This window comes from Cygnus olor, chromosome 11 (genome assembly GCF_009769625.2).
Source record: "Cygnus olor isolate bCygOlo1 chromosome 11, bCygOlo1.pri.v2, whole genome shotgun sequence".
Lineage (NCBI taxonomy): Eukaryota > Metazoa > Chordata > Aves > Anseriformes > Anatidae > Cygnus > Cygnus olor.
The window spans coordinates 11,572,954-11,593,074 of NC_049179.1; the positions used below are offsets into that span (position 1 = coordinate 11,572,954).

The following is a 20,121-nucleotide window of genomic DNA, read 5'->3' on the forward strand; positions in this document are numbered from 1 at the left end:
TCTGGTTTGTTTTGTAAAAACTGCATCTGCATGAAAGAAGCTGATATATTATACTTACCATATACACCTACGTTCCCCGTATGCTTTTTCCTGTTATTTAGCTTATATTAATAAAAACTTGAACAAATGCTATGAGGGATGGAATTTGTTATATTCCTTTTTCTAATTTAATTTGTTTTTCTTTTTGATCATCTGTTACATAATCAGTGAAATACCTCCCAGCTGGAAGTGCAGCTTCAACTGTGAGATGCCTCCAGCTGTTTTTGGTAAATGAGCAAGTGGTTTTAAAAATCAAGAGAAGTACTGCTTGGGAATGGGGTTTGGTCCTGTGTCCTCTTCCTGCTGCTGGCTTAAGGTGGGGGGAAAATAGGGATGGGGCTCCCGCCTAGACACTAAATTAACAGAGGTATTAAGAGATCTGTTACATCTCTCTTCTCCCTCTCCATGTGGCATTTGATGGAGAGGTGAATGATATCCCCCTTGGTCAGTGGCAGGTGTGACTTTGGGCTAATCTGCTGCAAAATCAATGATGTTGTTTTTTGGGGAAACCTGCAGCAGAAGGCAAGTGTTTCCTAATGTCCTTCTCCTGGAGCTTTGCAGAAGTCACCCCTGAGTGAGGTTGAGAAGGAGAGAAACTGCTGAGGTTTGGCCCCAAGTCTGTCTCATCTTCTGTAGATAAGCTGAATTTAGATTGCTAACTTGTGCAGTATTTTTCTTGTATAGATGTATTTGTCCCCAAGTGGAAAAGAGACCTTGCTGGGACTTGCTGTTCCTGCTGAAAGCAAGCATGGCTGTGTTTGTAAAATGTTTTGGTGGTGAGATTATTGTAAGCATCTTATGTGTTAGATATGCCTTCGCTTTACCTTTCTGTCTTAAAAGGCCAGATGTCCTTTCCCATGTCAGTCTGTGAAATGGGCAGTCACTAACGTCGTTTCCTTCTGATGGGGTTGTAGCTTTAGATCAGAAGTCCTCAGAGCTGTGCTTTTTTTTTTTTTTCTTTCCCCAATGGCTGTTTCTTTTTGTGCCCAAGACTTTCAAAAGGAAGATGTGTACTTATACTGCCTGAGCAGGATGGAAGCTTGGAAGCTTTATGCACAGGGGTCGGAAGAGAAGTCAAATCACTCTGACACCTGCCTAATCAACTCCAAAAGTGCATGGAGATGGGCAAATCTTTCATTGTTTTGTCTGGATTGGTATATCTGTTGTGGTAGTGAATTGGTTTGGTTATTTTAATTCTTTGTAAAGCTGGTGTGTGTACACCAGTTTCCTCTGAAACTCCCTGAAACCAGAAGTGTAAACCAGCTTAGGGCTGTGGGAAAAGGTGTGTTGAGCACTGGGAGCGGGTGAGAGATAAAGGGAGGAGCGGCATTGCTCCTGGGTGTCTGTGGCCGCCGAAGTGTGAGGTCTTATTTCTGCAGAGGGATAGGAAGTGGAGAACCATGCCTTGAAGGCATATCGGGGAGAGAAAGGGATGGTACCGCAGCTTGTTTCAAGTGAGAGGAGATTAAAAGCTTCTGGACTGAGCATGAGGAATCCGTTCACATGGACACGTTAAGTACGTAGCTGGGAGAGACTTGCCAAGGCGAATAGAAATCATGAGATCAGCCTTCCCCCTCAGCAGCGGGTTCATTGCTCCCCCCAATCTGCACTTCTCTCATGAGGTTAAAGGACACATTTTAAAACTATTTTTCAGCTCTGTTCTCAAACCATTTGGGTGATTGTCTTATTTTATTTTTTTATAGTGTTTGCTATTGTGACTGTGTTACAGAGCCTGTCAACCACTGCAGCACCCAGCTGTGCTGGCTGCGACCATAACTCACGCAAACTGCCAAGTGCTGTTCTGCTTAATGTGACAGATCCTTCCGTGATAGCGGCACTACAGCCAGCCCTGGTGAGCGCGTGGGGAAGGATGGTGCCCATGTGGATAAGATTTATGTTTGTTAGGGCTGTGGTGAGTGAATCTGCAAGGGCTGCCTTCCCCTTTTCAAAAACTCAGAAGATTTATCTCCCCCAAACATCCTGAGAGAGTCTCTCTCTCTTTATTAATAGCTATCCCCAGAAAACTTGCACTGTCTGGTTTTTCCACCTGCCCTCAGTGTGGTTTCTCCTTATCTTTCCCCCAAGTTGTCATCTCCTCTCGCAGTTCTTGTGGTGTTGCTCTTCCCGCTGCTCTGCTGCATGTGCAGACAGCTGTAAAACGGAGTTTACAAGGCTCATGATCTACGAGCGCTGTGCCACGGCACCGCAGAGGTCGGGTTCTCGTGCGTTCCTCCTTACAGCTGTCTGCACGCAGAGCTGCATGTGGGCAAGTGGCAGGGAGCGTAACTTCCCTGATGAGCGCCTAGAGAAACACGAATGCAGTTGGAAAAATCATACGAATCATGAATGAAACATTACTCCCAGAGCCTGACTGCAGTGTAAGAACGGGATGTCAGATGTTCCTGGAAGAAAGGGGTACATCTGAAGAGAAAGATAAATTGCACGGCCATCTCAAGTCATCTGTCTGGTAGGGTGTACTTCTTGTAGTTTATTGAGGGTTCAGCCACCTTGTTCCACAGAAAGACCTAGCATCAGGGAGATGGGTTGTACGCAGGCAAATATAGCTGAGTGTTTTTAAAGGTACTGGTTTGGCCCAAAGAAAGGAAATGTCCTTGAGAACACAGTTAACAGATGTTAAGTGTTCTGATTAGGTCCAGTACTCTGCCTTACATTCAGATGTGTTTGTAGGGTGACTTTTTTCAGATGTCTGAGTGATCTAGGAACGTGTCACTGCCAGTACATGGGATTTCTTGCTGCTGCAAATATAAAATAAATTACTTCTTAACATGACTGTGGATGATGGATGTGCTCCTTAAATAATAAATTCAGCAACCAATGGAAGCCATCTATTTTTCAGGTGGACAGCCTGTCTTAAACAGTCATTTTAGTGAGTTTTTCAGCTCCTATCACTGCCATACTGCAGGGATATGTTTCTAGCTCTGTATCACATTTTTCTCTATGCCACTCTCACCCCACACATCTCTGGAAAGGATGCTGGCACAGCGAGGAAGGCTGCTAACTGCTAATGTTCCTGGTTAACGAGGAGTGGGCAGGAGGGGACTCCTGTCCTGGGACCCAGGCCCTTTGTTTCCCCTGGAGAGGGGATGTGGGGAGTCAGAGGGACTTCTGTCTGTGGATTTGAAAGCCTTTCTTGAATGAGCCTTCCTGCGTGAGCCTGAACTGATCTTGTTAGCTGCTGAGGTTGGCTTACCCACACTAAGCACTGGTCCTTGTGGCTTTGATGACCAAATGAGACTGACCTCCTGCTGGAGGAGCCGGGTTGCTTGTTTCTTTTATTGATTGTCTTTTACTTTCTCTTGTTGGATCCAGGCAGACCACAATGTGGTTTTGGGTGTTACAGCATCAGGACCCAATTTACATGTTGGAAGGGTCCTGAGGCTGGGGTCATCGCTGGGCTGGGCCAGAGGCTGGCTAGCTTGGGGTGGGGGTCCCATAGCCTTGGGAAGCAGAGCAACAACAGGCAGCAAGGCCTGCAGGATGTAAGAACCAAGGGGTGGTTTTCTAGGAGAAAGACCAGTTCTCATCCGTGGCTTAGTAAATCACAACCTGAAAGGAATGCATACTAAATGAATGTGAGTTAGCTTAAAAATACTTGGGAAGAGGGAAGGGAAAATTCTGCAAGAGGGGAACAGCTAATTCCCTATGGTCACAGCTGGCTGTATGGCACTGTGCTTCCAGATAGATAAACTTGCTTGTGAAGCATGGGATAATTATAGGGGAGTGGGTGGGGACGACAGTGCTTTGTTCCTCCCTTCCCCACAAATTTTTGGCTGACTTGAGGCATGGCCAGGCAGTGGGAGCTGCTGGAGGCTGCTTTGGCAGCGGCTGCTCATAGAGCTGCTCTCCTTCCCGCTGAGCTCCGGGGCTGGCGCTGCGGTGGCAGCTGGGTGTTGTGGTGCTGCCTCCTGCATCCTGCGGGGGATGCGTTGACTGGGCTAAGGGACTGGAAGGATGGGGCTTAGGTGGCAGTTTCCTAGGTGGTGGGCACGTGAACGTTTGGGAGCAGAGGACTGTGAGGGAGAGGAAAACCTGTGAGATCCTTGGACTGGATCACTTTAAGGATCTGTATCTGCAGTGCCTAGAGATCAGTAGTGCTGTGGGTGTCAGTCTCAGCTGCCTCTGGATCCACAAAGCTTCCTTTGGGGACAGAGGAGACTCAGAGAGACCGTGCTCTCACCCTTTTCCCTGCATATGTCTTGCTCCACAGAAATCAGGCTACAGCTAAGCCTGCTCTAAGCCAGCAGCGTCAGAAGCCCTGTGCCAGTCTTTTAAGCTGGGGGGCAGAGAGATCTGGACACCTCCACTCTGCATCTACTAAACAAGCAGGTGCTGCTCTTGGGTGACTTCAGGACAGCCTACAAACAACAAAGGAGAGAAGACATGGTGCAGGAGAAAACTTGAGAAATGTTGGACAGATGGACAATTGTGAAAGCAGGAAAAGTGGGGAACTTTTGTGGGAGATTTAAGGGGCCTGACTAAGCTTTGGGAAAATGAAAGGGATGAGAATTGCTTTGGGGCAGGGTGAAGGATTTTGATCTGATGGGGAGAAATGGTGAGAGAAACCAGATGGAAAAAAAGGGTACTTAGGGAAGGAAAGAAAAGGATTTGAAGAAAAGGTAGGAAAAAGGACAAGAAACAAGGAAGAAGAGGAAGACAAATTTTGAGGAAAGAGACCTCCACATTGTGGGGACAGCAGAGAGGTAAAGGAAATGGGAAAGGGGGTACATTTTCCTCCCAGATATACTATCTATCCTTCTGATCACTGAGCAGTGGTGAGTGTGATGTGTACACTACAGCTGCAATAGAAAGCCATTTTGACAGCAGTAAAACAGCAGATGAAGTTTTGTAATTAAAAAAAAAAATAGATGAAATTTGCACGTACATGAAGTGTCTGAGCTTTAGATTCAAATGTCTTTGGTGCTAGAGTTGAAAAAGTTGCTGACTTAGACTGTCCTGAGGACTTTGATTTCCAAGTGGCACAGACAATTGTCTGTATTCTGCAATCTGCATTATGCAACAACTGCAAGTCAGACAGCCTTCAGAGCAGGGTTTGTGTTGATTGCTTTTGTTGTTGGGTGGTGTTTTTTTTTTTTATTTGGACACCAGGAAAGTGATGAAGAAAACAAACCCATTGTATTTCTGTATTTCCTAGGATCTGAGGATGATCTATTGCAGGATAAATTTTATATTTGTCTTCTGTCATCTGAAAGTGCCTAGCTCCAGGATGCCTGTCCCTTATACACAAGCAAGAAGAAATATCCTGCCTTGCTCGCAAGGTATAATGCTACCTGTGACTAAGGCAGAATGTGGTCCCTGTTTTCTTAAGTATCTTGGGGTTGGAGAGAAGAGCTCTCTCACAGTTTGCATGTCGCAGTAGTTAACAGTGTAGAGCCCATTCAGCTGTTTGTGTCCTGGCACATTTTCCACAATTCCACCTCCTCCCTCTCCTCCTCCCCACTGCCTCCTTTGCTGGCCTAGAGACGAGCAGGATTGCCTAATCTTCAGAAGGCCAGAAGACACAGTTGGAACATATAGCTGACTTGGGGGGAGAAGCAATTAAACCAACATAGAGTAATCTTGTATCAAGATTGCTCGTCTGCTCACAGGACTGCAGGCAGGCTTTTTCTACCACTGAACAAATGTTTTTTCTTTTTTTTTTTTTTTTCCAAAGCATGCTGGTATTTGTTGTTCATGCAGGTGCTAGTCCATCATTTCTTCTGCATAATTCTGCCTGTCAGTGTCTTGGGCTCTGAATTATTATCAGAATTGGATTTTGGCACCACACTTTCTCTCTAGGCCTTCATTTTTGTGTAACTGGGCAGGAGCAAATTGTCCCAGTACTCACGCACAAACTCTCGCAATGTGCGGCAGGAAGTGGTCAAGGACAATGTGCAATGGATGCCTGCTGCTAGCACACCAAGGGAGAGGAGTTTGTTTGTGGGAGTTAGGGGGCAGACAGGGTGCAGCGTCCCACCCAGGTCCGGGAGTCAACATGTAGTTCAGTTCTTTGTCAAGAAATGAAGTATCCAATTTAATTTGTCTTGGAGATGGATGGGGAAGTGGCCGAATACTGTAATTTTTGATTCCTTTTGAATTTTAAGTTAATGTATTTGTTCTCCAAGTGCTTTGATCTTCTACAGCTCCCACTTGTCCGCAGACCAAGCTGATAACAATCATTGCAAGTTCTTTCCTAGCCTTCGTTCTTATTCTGTAATCCTGAATGAAATTCAACCTTATTCTCCATAAATAACCTTTCTCATTCCCCAGCTGTCTCCTCGAGCTAGCTCTCTTCTGACCTCTCACTTACTGACTCTGCACTGACCTTGCACTTCCCCCACAGCCCTAATTTGCCAGTGTCTACGCTCCTATTCTTCCTCTGCTCTTTTGCACTATTTCATTTTTTTGAATAATAGAGCCCACCATTTCCTGAGCTGCACTTCAGCAAATAAGCTTGAACAAGCCCCTTTATCTGCAAACACAACTCATGTAGCATAGTGAAAGATGACTGCCAATGGCAATGATTTTGATATCTTCACCTTTTCTCCCTGATTCTAGGCTACAGGTAAACCTAGACTTTCAACAGTATTTTCCTACTGGCAATTAAAAAAAAAGGCAGTAATGTTTTCAAATTTAAGAGAAACAAGCCAATGACTGTGCCAGTGTCTTGCTCAAATAGATTTTTTACATCTTTAGTTGGAGTTTCATCAGTGTAGCAACAATTCTGGTAATTTCTTAATGGCTTAATGACTGTTAAGGAATTGTTCATGCATTTTGTGCTCAGCTCACCCTCCAATTCAAGGCAGCGTGAATTCTCATTTGAAAAACTTGCAAATGGAGCTTTAATTTTTGTTGTTTCAAGTAGGCTCTAGATTGAAATACTCAGAAATAGTCTCATAGGCTTAGAGTGGAAAAACTTTTGAAAAAGGGCAAAGAGGTCACATGCATCACATCTGCACGTACACTGTTGTTTTGTCTTGCTGCTATTATGTGATGTTGAACAAAGCATTTCCCCCCCCAGTACTTGTTTGTCTGTCATTTTGATAAAATATTGGTTGAATGTGAATTTGCCTCTGAAATGGAAAGCAGAGATGTTTTTAACATTCATGTTTTTGAAATGACACCATGAAATGTAGATTTCATCTCCATGTAGCTGCAAATCAAACCTATTTATTTTACAAGTAGAAGGCTTAACTCTAGGTGTCAGCACTGCAAACTGAATGTGGAGCTCTGAAAATGAAGTTTTGCTGTCTCTGACTCCCCCAGTGCCACCAGAAATTAAGTGCAGTAGTAGTTTTGCTGACAGATCCATTAAGGCTGAAGAAGAGAGCCCACACTTGTGATTAATGGCACGAGTAGGAATTTCAGCATTCTCTTCTGACACTGCACTTAAGTGCATTCTTATCAGTGGGATTTAGAAAATTAGAAGTTTAACATAAAGAATGAAGACGAGATTCCTCTCCAACCAATGCCCACTGTTTAAAGCAGGTCTGTTAAGCCTTTTCTTTCATTTATTATTAAGTGCTTATCTTAAGTGGGCATCCGAAGTGATGAGAGCACAGGAAGCCGGAGTAATTTGCTAGTTCTGACAGGCGATATGGAGCAGCTAAATTAATGGGGTGGATGAAGTTTATGTGACTGCTTATGTTTGAAACTGCACAGTAGCAGGGAGACCAGGGACGGAAAGACTTCATTTTCCAGCCTTTAACCCTAGCAATTACTAGAAGTAAATAAAAGCATTTTGACAGTGCAAGTACTGTGGTTATCCTGAAAAACCACATTTCTCAAAAGCACTGCCTGTTGGCTTTGCATCTCCTGGCCTTATAGAGTGCTGCCATCTGCACCAGGCGACGCTGTGACCTATATGAATGGAGAGCTGCTTTTTGCTACTTTTGCTGACACAGTCATCGCTTATCTGCATATCTTCCTTTTAATCACGACCTGATGGCATTTCCCATGTAGCTAAGGTAATGCTCGGAGGCTGGCTGTTCCGAACGCGCACAAGGGTGCTCTGAATCAGCTGCTTCTGAAACGCTGCGACTGACGGGGGCACAAAACCCATCGTGATGCGCATTTGTAGGAACTTGAACAGTTTTCCCTGTAACACCTCATTTTTTCTCCTTAGGCATAGGAGCTTATTGACGGAAGTCATTTCTCTGATATTCTGTGCTCCTAAACCTAAAGTTTGATCTGGCCCTCCCCAAACTGCTGTTGCTCGCCAGGTGACAGCGGGTGGTGCGTTGAGGTACCTCCACGAGTCACGGAGAGTGAGCCTGGGTGCCACAACCAGGATCGAGGACACGTGTGGGATGAGAACAGGGGGCTGTATGCTTGTGTCGGAGGCTGCCACCGAGCCTGAGCTGCGCTTGGGTCCGTACTTCGGGAAGTGTCAGTGGTGCACCTAGCTCTGTGCTGGGCACGGCCTTGGCAGCGCCTCAAGCACTCCACTTCTCTGTTGACATGCGTTACAGCTGGGGCCTGTCTCGTGTGTTGTCCTCCTAACGCGAGGAGCACCTGGTCTCGCAAACAGAAGCAGCTTGATTTCTGTGCGTGCTGCTGACCAAGTCGTTCTGCAGTCCGATGTCCAAGTCCTGGGGTCTGCCTCGACCCGCAGCACCTTACCTCAAAACCACTTTCGAGTAAATCGGCGCGGCCACAGCTAAACGGGCAGGCGGGCTCGGCCTTTCGCCGGCTCCCCTCTCCCCTCAGGGCACCGAGCCCTCGGGGGGGGGTGGGGGGGCCGCGCGCGGAGCCCTCAGCGGGCGCCGTGAGCGCGCACGCGGCTGTTTGAAGCCGGCTCTCGCGGGCGGCGCGGGCCGCCATTGGCGCGGGGCGGCTGATTTGCATTGACGCCAGCGCGGGCCGGAGGTCAGCGCCGCCGGCGGCTGTCATTGGCTCCGCCGCTGTCAAGCGCCGGTGCCGCGCGGGCGGGGGGGGTGGGGGGGAGGGAGAGGAGGGGAGGGGCGGGGGGCGGTGGGGAGGGGAGGGAGGGAGGCAGGGAGGGAGGGGGCCGGGGCCGGGGCCGGGGCCGCCGCCGCCCGGTGCAGAGAGGCGGGCGCGGAGCGGAGCTGCGAGCACCGGCACTTCCCCGCTGCACGGCGCGCCGCCGCCACGGCCCTGCGAACGGGAGCCCTCTCCGCCGCAAGCCTTTCCGCCGAGCCGGGACGCTAGGATCGTTTTCCTGCCGCTTCTCTCGCCTTTCGCCTTTTTTTTTTTTTTTTTTTTTTTTAATCATCATCATTATTATTTTTCCGTCCCGCATCACCCCTCCGGCCACACACTGCCCCCACCTTGGAGGCCCTTTGATGCCTCCGCCAGCCTCGCCGCCTCCTCCCGCGGCCCCGGGCAGCGCTCCGAGCCGCCCCGCCGCCCGCCCGCCCGCCGCCGCCCCGCCCGGGGCCGGGGCCCGGCATGCCGCTGCGGCGGCCGGGGAGCGCCCGGGCCGCCTGAGGGGGGCTGCCGCCGCCTGAGGACGCCGGGACCGCCAATGTCACCCCCGCGGCCGCCCGCCGACGTGCCCCGCGCGGCGTGACGAGCGCCGCCGGGGCGGACCGGGCTCCTCGCCGGGATTTGTTTTTTTGGGGGTCTTTTTTTTTTTTTTTAACCCCCTCTCCGCCACCGCCGGCTCCTCCGAGCAGCCCCGCAGCGCGGCCCCGAGCGCGGAGGACGAGGTGGGGAGCGGCCCCCCCGGGAGCGCCGCGGGGAGAATGCGCCGAGCCCCGGGCTAGGAGGGGGGAGATGGTGCCGAGCCCCCGGCCGCGCTGAGCGCCGGGGCTGTGCGTGTGCTTCGGGGCTTTTCGGGGCTTTTTGGGGTTATTTTTCCTTTTTATTTTTTCCTTCCTCTTCCCCCGAAGGAAAGAAAGCCCTCCCAAGCTTCTCAGATGGCTTAGGAAAATCAACACTAACCTGTGAAAACATGAAGTCGACCAGTTGTTGATCCCCCCCCACCCGCCCCTCCAGCCCCCGGCCCACCGCTGAGGGGGCGACAAAAGGACCCGCTTCGTGGAGGCCGAGGAGAACAGACACGAGCCTGTCGTGTGCGAGGGACCGATGGCAATGCTTCAGAGTGTAGCGGAGACGCAGGAAAAAGATTCAACCTGTTAACAAAAAAAAAATTAAGCAGGGGGAAATACCAACGGGAAGGAAAGAGATATATATATATGCACGTATATATATATACAATTTAGAAGTATTCCCCAGGTGGCCACAAAGCATGGGCTGTGCTCCAAGCATCCACATCTCTGACAGCAGAGTGGTCTATCACAGTAGCAAAGAGTCTGAGGAGTGCAATTCCCCTCACCAGACCAACACAACCATGTCTCAGCAGCAGCAAGGCAACCCCGTCCCAGGATTATTCATTAAATCCTCCAACACATCCACTTATAAGGTGAGGACTAATTCCTCTAAGAAAGACAAGAGGGAGAACAGCCAGAGCATGGAGGCAGAGACCCAGACCAGCAGATCCAGTGTTAAGGTAAAAAGGGTGCGAAACACGAGCGCTGTTTCTCTCAGCACACGAGTTGGCTGCAGCGGTCTAACCCAAGGAGTCCCCCCGCCTAAGTAACGCGTTGCGGGGGAGCTTTTCCTGGCTCGAACTACTACTTTCGTTTATAAACTAATCCGTCTCATGCGATGACTTTGTGGATGTTCCCGAGCCTCTTCGCTCCTCGAAAGGGCTTTGGCGAAGGCTGGGAAGGGGAGCGGTGCGAGCGGCCTCGCCGGGCGCTGGAGCCAGGGGCGCAGGGCTGGCTGCACGCAGTGGGCCTGTGGCGGTGGGCTCAGCCGTGGGACTGTGCTGGTGTGCTCGTGGGGGGCTGCCCAGCGTCCCTCGTGCTGCTCGGCTCCCGTGGAAGCAGGCAGATCGCAGCCCGAAGCGATCCGGTCGGTGGGCTGATCGGTTTGCGTAGCTCTTCCATTCAGAAAGTTGGAAGAGGGGCAGCAGATTTTGCTCTGGGTGCTGGTGTACGTTAACAACTTGTAGACCTTGTCTGTTCCTGCAAATAGAGTTTTTGTCTTTTTTTATTTTTATTTTTTGCATGTGTTTCAGTGTGTATACTTCTGTGTAGAGATACAACACAAGACCTGTGTGAAATTGACAGACACGTACTGAAAAAAATTGCAATCGGTGATTATTTTTTTTAAGTGTTAGTTGCATGTCAGTTTGCTTTCCATTGATGTACTCTTGGCTTATGCGTTATACTTCAGTTCCTACTGCTAGAGTTTTTGATTATTCCATATTTTCTCCTTTGGGGGGGGGGGAACTATCTGTATTTTGCAAAAATAAGTAATTGCAAATATTAAAAAAAAATGAAATGAACTCAAATGCAGTACCCCGGGGGATATTGTATAACGTGGCTGATGAGCTCTGGGTTACTGTGATAAGGACTGAGATACGCATGCCGTAAATACAAGATACAGGCTTGAGGTGCAGGCAAGAACTAGCAAAATGTCAAGTGTTTTGCAGACCCGGAGAAACTAATAATTTTTAGATTTCTGAGGATTTTTACACACTTATTAAGGTGGCTTCTAGAATATTGACCCGAAGCAATTTTCTTCAGTACTATGGATGATTTTCTTCATTTTCCTCCAGATTTAGTAAGTACAGTTCACAGAAGTTTAAAAAAGATGTAGAAAAAATGAGAAGACACTGCATGTAGTGACTTGAAGGAGGAATTAACAGCACCTAAGTCAGAATATGAAGGTCAACGGTGTTGTAGTAACGTAAAATTGAGTGCTAGTACTGTGCAGGAAACTAAACTGTACAGCTCTGTTCACGCACAGTAGTCGTGCTTATGGTAACTGCAGTAGGGAAAGTTAAGTTGTCATCAGAATCCTGACAATTGCTTTAATAGCTTTATTTTTAATTGTGATTATAATTGTACATTAACAATATTTTGTTTTTAAAATTTGTAAAGTTTATATTGTGTGAATTTGTCTTCTGTGTGCTTGCTTATGGGGGGGAAAACAAACAAACAACTCCAAGGACTGTTTCCAGAAGCATAACCATGGAAAGCAGCCTTAGTTTTGTTGTTTGATTTCAAGAACTTAGTAAAAATTGTTGTTACCCAGTTTGGGTAATTTGGCCAGGTGCTATACGGTTGATTTTGGTTCGTGTACATGCTCTAACCTCATTGGCAGCTGTTCTGATTTTTATCACTCGGTCTTTTTCTGCCCTTGTCATCACTCTGAGCACATTGCCTGGGTTTTTAGAAATGAGAATGGAATTCTCTTTGTGATCAGTCGAGTACAAAATCTGATTGAAACATCACATCTACATGATTTTCGTTTGTAAAATCCTATCTTTAGAGATGCAAAACAGCAATGTGCTTCATTCTCTGCTTTTAGCATTAGTGTGCATAATATGATCAGATTTACAGTTCATCCTGTGCTAGAGTATAACTGTATTGTCTCAGAAATTGTGCTGAAGAGAGGGCTACACTTGTCATGGTACAGTGAAGTTGTTTAGAAAGAAATAAAGAGTGAGAGTGCTGAAGGTATGGGATTGGAGCCTGAAATCACTGAAGCCAAAAGGAGCATTGGGCAGGACACTGGGCAGTTTTGGAGTTAAAAGGATTTTTGATTTGAGAAAGAACTCTGAGATCTATGGTCCTATGAATTTGGGTGCTTCCACAAACTGTGGCTGTTCTTTATGTCACCTGGGATACCCTCACCTGAGCAGAAGATGCTGCATACCTTTTGTGCTTTGGTGCTGCAGTCAGAACGCGTGTGCACAGCCAGTTTACTGCCAGAATGGCATTCTCCTGTTGTCTCAGGGCACTGCAATTGAATTCACATACATTCTTTTGTCATACATGCACAAATTAAAGGCAAAAAAGTCCTATGTGAAAGCTAGGAACAAAACCTGGGCTGTAAACCTTGCATTTTCACTTCAGCTGGTATTAGCATTAAGTTTATTATTAAAGTGTAATAAGTAACACAGTGACTTTTATCAAATCAATTTGTTAGCTATAGCGCACATATTTTCAAGTCAGGCAGTGTCATAAGAAGAAATAACCCATGTTAATTGTAAAATGGCCTTATATATATTGCTGATTAACCCCCAGGCTTATTCTGGCTTTATGTTTATGTCTTATTATGTCTTTGTGCTGTTGGAATGGCAGAGGATCACTTCTCCAGATGTGTGGTGTGAGTGTTTTGGGATTTGCACCAATTTACAAAGTGTAGCTAAAAAAAATCCTGCTCTTTCCTAATAAGGAGAGGGCTCAGTTAATCCATGGTAAACTTGCAGAGGAGCCCTGAAAGTGTGTGTGTGCAGAGATAAGTTCTGTAGTACCTAGTCCTGGTATACATGCGTATGGTGATAGTATGCGATAAATGGAGGAGATAAATCTGTTTGGTCATGGCGCCTGTATCTCCCTCCTTGATTAGTAATTTTATGCGTGGCTTTCATTTGAAAATTCATGAGCAGCTTGGAATCAGTGCTGTACCTAAATAGGGAACCAGCCATGAAAACCCTCCTTTTAATTTTCAACAGATAGACTCCACAGCTTAAACTCTGTCCTTTTCCCAGTGGAAGATGAGCGAGATTTACTCAGTAACAGTGACTGAAGTTTGATTATCCAGGGCTACATTAAAAATATCAAAGAAAACTTAGATCAGTCCTGTGCAAAGGAGACATTTCCTGATTTTTTTCAGCTCTAAAAGTCTCAAGAAAGTGGATTCAGAATTGCGATAGCCTTTTCATATAGATTAGTTATGATTTTCTTCTGCAGAAATTTCAGTAGCTGAATTTGTGGTAAGGGTACTTGGCTTTATAGAAATCTGCGTATACTCTTTTGGGATAATAACTCTGGTTAACATTTAGCATAAATAAGGATTGGCATGGTGTAAGGACTTGATGGGCATTTATGTAAAACTGCTGTGGGTAATCATAAGGGAATGCTGTCCCAGCAATGTGTGTGTGTCACTTCTATACTGCATTGATATGCACTGCAGCACATACATTGCACATTTATTTTGCCCTCTCATTCTTTTACGTATGTGAGATTTCCTTCCTCTCCTCTTGTGTAACTCTCCCTGTCGTGTATATTTAACACAGAAATGTGTGTGTTTGGGTGCAAGGGGATCGGATAGTAAATCCAAACTTCCTTTATTGCAAATTAAAAGTAGAGTTAAGCCAGCAGGGCTAAATTTGAAATAGCCTTTTGATTTATCAGCCAATATGGGATGAGCGGTTTAGATCCATGGTGTTAGAGCCAGCAAGTTTCCTTCATTCAAAACCTGTGAAATTGTCTGTGAATTTTACAGTCACTGCAAACCAATGGTTGCATAATCCTGTATATATAGGAGGACGTATGCTAACTTGTACGTTCAGTGCTGAAATGGATCTCATCTCAGCATTTAACAGCACATTATTTAGTCTGCTAAGCCGTCTGCTCTTTTCCTGCCTGTCTCATAATCCCTTCCCCTTGCAACACTTCAGCTCTCCCTCCCTTTGAAACTCCCACACGTACTGTCCCTACTTCCAGTGAGGCCGTCCAGCCCTCTCGATTCCTCCCTGTTCCCACTGAAACTGCCCTCAGCTGTTCCCCCAGCAAACCTCCCCTCACCGTTTCCCTCCCACTTCCACTGACGTCAGCCCTCCCGTACAGAAATCCTTGCTCCCACTGAGAGGATCCTTCCCACGCTGAGATACGCTAACTTTGCTGAGTCCTTGTGGCTCGAGACTTCCAGCCTGATGTTAGTATGCTTTTATTGCAAGGCATGAACCCTTTTCTCCAGGGGATGGAGGGGTCTAGTTTGTAAATGGTATGGAGTGAACTGATGCAGTAACATGTGACCTTTCCATATTCATGCCCGGGTTAATATTTAAGGCTTTTCTTTCTTTCTATTTTTTTTTTAAATCTTTTAAATTTCCTCTTGTTTGTAATGTAAACTGGAAAGGAACTGGAAATCACTCACAGCATATAGATTGCTACGCTATAAAGACAGCCTAAGATGTGTTTTCAACTTTTAAACGATTGGTTTTTAGTTCCTCTCCTGGTCATGCAAACCAGCTCATGCAAAATGTGCCACTGCATTTGAAGGCAACTTCTTGTGTGACTGAGATGAGCAAGGTTAGATCTTGAATTTTTTGAGTACTTACTGTTGGTAGAAATTCCACTGAGACTCCTTCCACCTATAAATTCATGTTAGACATGAAACGCTGTCTTCTCTCTGCCCTTTGTGCTGTTCTTCACTGCCCCGGTCTGAACTCGCTTTATGTCTCTTGCCTGGCAGTTCTAGGCTTAGTTGCTGATTTCTCAGCTTTACGTTTTCTGCCACCTGAATGTGTCAGTAGAGGAAATATTGAAAACAAACCTTTATTTCTCCAGTTCTATGTATTTAACTTACTGTGTTACCCTCTGTATCCTTAATTGTATTGCTGAGATTAAAATGCAAGTTCATTCAGAGTGAGAAATTTTCTACTTGTCAAACTCTACTTGCTTGTAAGACATGCAGAAGAACTGGAGGTGACACAAGTTCTCCATCCCTTTCTACTGTTCCCAGTATTACCTGTGGTGTGAAATGCTGGTGCAAGGTACTGGCATCACCTCACCATTCAAAGTGCCAACACTTCAGTTTTTGGCATCCAAAATGCTGCATCTAAATATAAATGAAAGATGTGAAATGGTTACACCCACTTGCAGATACTTCATGTTTAAGATTTCAGATTGGCTTACAATCTGTGTGATTATGAAGAGTGTTTCATTAAGAAAGGTGTTCATAGTCCACTTGAAACTTAGAAAAAATATTTTTTAGATACTGTTTTGCTTATATTATTATATTTTAGTATCCTTTTCTCATTTTCAAGTAAATGTCCATATTAAGAAAATGAGAGGTTGAATGATAATTATTTTTAACAGCCATTAACATTTTTTTATGCAACAGTTGCCACTACCAGCAGTGATAAATTATTGGTTTACTTTAGTTATGATATGAACTTCTGTTTGCCTCTCTCAGCTTTTACCTTGAGAAGGGACTCCAGAATTGGGCTTAAGCAGTACTAACAATACACTAAAAATATTCCACTTTCTGAGCAGCTACATGCCAAGTGACTTTCAAATGAGTCCTCAAAGAGGAAATAAATATTTAGGGATATGGACAATTAAAGCTCTGATTAGCTTGCAACAAAAAGTAAAAGAAACCTAAAGCAAATATGATAATGAGCAAATTGCCCCCGAGGTAAAATTGTTTCAATATAAGCTTTGCGTAAGTCATCGTTTTGTCAGGGGACAGTGCAAGCACCTGCATACCTCGGAGAACAATTTAGCATTGTGTTCTATTTTGGTGGTGTGCATGGATATAATATACTCATGGTGTAAACAGCTTTACCAGCCGTGGCTGGAACTAAATCATTGTTAGTAATGTTTCCGTGATTGCACATAAAACGTGATTTTATGTCCAAAGCACGATTTTCTGTGTGAATTGTGTTCAGTGTTTTTTTTATTTCAGACCCATTAATTCAGTGGAGTTTCACTAGCAATTTGCTTGGCCCTGTGACATTCTATTCATTGCTATCAGTCCATTGGGTAAAATAATTAGGTATCTTCATTTAACCATAATTTAAATTGGCATGGGATGACAAGATGCAAATTGAATAGCTTTCATGTGCATGACATACTGAATAGTCTGATTGCTCAGAGTCAGATTTTAAGCTTTCAGAGGCATCAAGGAGGCGATGTTGTTAAAGTCCTCTGTTTTTCAAAGATTTCAACATCCAGCCCCTTTTAGGTTCTTTCTTAAAATCCCTGTTCAGGCCAAAATGTAAGATACATACGCTGTGAAGTTAAATAGCAGAGTCTCTAATTTGTGCATTCTTCCAGACCATCCCCTTTTACTATGGGCTGAACTGTTGGCCTTGGATCGAACTCCCAGGGCCTTTTCTCCTCTTCCTTGTAAAATCTGTAAATATGTCACTGTACATAATATAAAAAGCTTAGCATCCTATAAACCAGCTCCCGTGTGTGTGGCTTTGTTTCAGTGGAAAGGATGAGGGCTGGAACCTACTTTTTTGACATGGAAATGCATTGAATTAAGTTATATCTACTTTGAGTGTGGTTGACAAGGTAGTTTGTAATGGTTTTTGATAGTCTTTTATGTGTTTAAAGATGGTCTGCATATATATGTGGAGAGAGGATGTCCTAGCAAGGCAAATTAACTTTGACTCGAAAAGGGATATTCAAGATTTAAAGGAAGTTTTGGGGTAAAATAACGTTGCTATTGAAAAAGACTGATGCTAGCGTGAGGGACTCTTAATTAGGGTTCCCATCTGTGCTTGGAAAAGGAGGAATTACAGCTTTTCAGTTCTGTTACTTTATTACATTATAGCCAACTTTTGAGCGTTAGATCTCTAGAAATTAAGGTGACACGATTTAGTTCATGTAAAGAGAGTCTCCTTGTTAATCAGATGGTTTTCCATTTTGTTCACTCAGGAACGAAATACTATCTCAAGGACATTATTTGTATTGTTCTGATCAGGATAGAAATAAATCCATTTGTTAAATAATGTTGAACAGATTGAAGTTGTATCTGTTTCTTCATTGGAAACAAGAATTCAGTCTTTTCGCGAAAGCAGAATTATTTTGCACTTTAATTTGAAGTTGCATGGGAAAATGAATGTTTTCTATACTTGGAAAGATCAAAGTAGGAAGTATTTTTCTTTATAAAACAAACATTTTGCATAAGTCTACAAACAGATTTCTGATACCCAGCTTTGTTAAGGGAAAAATGGTAACCTTGAAATCTTTTCATTGTTTGTAGAGTTCCCAGTTTCCTAAGTAAATCCATGCAAAGAAAACACAGAATCACTGGGCAAATATGAAAGAATGACATCCTTTGCTTCCCATTGTTCTTAACTTTGAGTTAGCAGTGACCTTTAGCTCCCTACTGGGATGCAGTGGAAATTTTATGAGGCCCCATCTTACTTGCCACTAAAAGACAACACATTTTCAAAGTTATCTATTTACCATAGCTTTCTGCCTTTAAGCTTGAGGTTCTGGTGTGTCTGATACAGTTTCATCAGACAAATAGCCTCAGTAAGTGCTCAGCAAAGTAAACTTTCCTGGTACAGATCTTGTTTGAAAAAAATCTATACTTAAGTTTTACTTAAAGTACAGCAACAACAACAATAAAAACGCAACCTTCAATTTCCATTGAATATGATCTTAATGTGTACTGTATTCTGTTATGTGCATTGTCAGATAGAAGCTATATTTGTACTGAATTACCATGCTTGCTTCTCAGCTGACGCTGAAGTGTAGAACTCTGTTTTTGCAACAGTGGTTTTAATTCCGAGTGATTAAATGGATAAATGTATCCGTGTGATAGGTAGGTGGGTCAGGATTCTGTCAGGCTTTGAAGCCTGAGTTTGCAGATGTGTATTTCTTCTTTTTTGAATACTCTGTCTGCTGGTTCAGTTTTTAAGACTTTTTTATTACGAAAAAAAAAAAACAACTTTGGTGAGAAATTCCACAAATGGTTGAGGACAACCACACCTAGTACTTTGGTAAGTTGAAGCAAAAGTGACTTGCTCCATACACTCCTGCAGCTTAACTGCTGATGAAGCTGTGCTTTTCCACTAGCTGTAATTTAGTGATAAATAGCTCAGGGTGGGGAGCAATACTGGGAAGTCCATGGGTACTGAACCCCAAAGAAGCTCTGCCGTACACTTAAATGTGGATCGCACTGGGATTGCTGGCAAGATGTCTGTTTAATTTTTCAAAACAAAGCCAAGAACTATTTTCACATACTGAAGAAGTTTATTGGAGGGTCAAATTCTGACTAAAGTTAGTTGTTCAACCCCTTTAAACTCTGTGGGCTCGAGGGACGTACCTGCGGCAGGGCTTGGACTGCTCTGTTTGCCTCTCGCTGGTGTAGAAAACAGCTCCCTGTTAGAGACAAGCTTTGGAAATGAAAATAGTGGCAATAATGGTTGTACTAAGGATAAGTTGTTTTCTGTCATTCCAGAAAGGCATCAGTGTAACTTCAGTAGGCTATACTGAAGTTACTGGCAAAGTTCTTAAAATTTTCAGAACAGCCAGAATTCGGTCTCTGGCCTGTAAGTAAAACGTACCTGGATTCTCTTAAGTGCAACCAGGGTATGTGCCCTTATGGTTGGGTGCCTTGTTTTATGATTGTTTAATCTGTACTAATGCAAAAAACCTCCAATAACAGATACTATTAACTGTCTAATGATAGGAGTAATGGGATAGCAAATACTTTTTTTTTTTTTTTTTTTTTCCAGCTTCATATAACAGTGGGGGCACTTATCAAGTAGGAGCTGTATAAAGAATATAAATTGCTGTGGTTTCAGGTTATATACCATATACTAATGTGAGAGACTACTGCTGATCTTAAGCGTGCTGGCTGTCAAAGTTAAAACTTTGAATTTCTTGGAGTTCAGAAGATTTTAATTTTGTACATATGTACCTGTGTTGTTGTCCTGTTACGTCTGAAGTGTGTTGGGATGTGTTAGGTTGCTTGGTGTTTTCTGGTTATAGACAATCATTCTGTAGACTGCCCGATGCGGCAGTGTGGCCAAGGCTGGAGGTACTGACCTGGTCAGAAGATCTAGACTGCCAGCGGGTTATTGGGCATCTCTTTGGATGAGTCGCTGTATGCTTCTGCTTGCACGCTTGATCTTAGTTATGTGTCACGCAGGATCAAGGCCACCGTGTACCCGGGAACATGAGTTGCTCTCAGATCCAACTGTGTCCATGTAACACAGTGCTTCGTCTCTATCTGCAGTCAGCAGAATGTGCTTTGGAGAAAGATGTAAGAGTCTATTTAAAGTTACAAAAATGAGAAGAGTTTTTCTTGTTCCTCTTCTGGACTGAGTCTGGACATACTGATTTACTTCTCATTTTTCACAATTTTGGCAAGTAGTATGATAATGATATTTTAATTTTATCTCCTTAAGACTTGGTTGCTAAGTTGACAAATGCAATAAAAACATTGTGCTCTCGAGTGGGATTTTAAAATGAATTTTTGATTTCCAAACCCCGTTCTGCTGTGGTCGTGCACGCTTACCACCAACACACCATCAGCGTGGAACCTTTGTGT

The 20,121-nt window shown here is 44.5% G+C and overlaps 1 protein-coding gene and 1 long non-coding RNA gene across 2 annotated transcripts in view; both read left to right on the top strand.

Moving 5' to 3' along the window:
• The first annotated feature begins 323 nt into the window (after nucleotides 1-323).
• Nucleotides 324-8,775, top strand: LOC121076269. Its single transcript, XR_005823431.1, has 3 exons — nucleotides 324-355; nucleotides 1,769-1,891; nucleotides 7,885-8,775. It is a non-coding gene; the product is annotated as an uncharacterized LOC121076269 (long non-coding RNA).
• Nucleotides 8,776-9,519: 744 nt separating this feature from the next.
• Nucleotides 9,520-20,121, top strand: part of PDE8A (phosphodiesterase 8A) — a 129,017-nt gene continuing 118,415 nt past the window's right edge. The window contains exon 1 of the mRNA XM_040569385.1: nucleotides 9,520-10,531. Within this exon, the coding sequence (XP_040425319.1) occupies nucleotides 10,271-10,531 (261 nt within the window). The 5' untranslated portion in view covers nucleotides 9,520-10,270. The remainder of the gene's footprint in view (nucleotides 10,532-20,121) is intronic.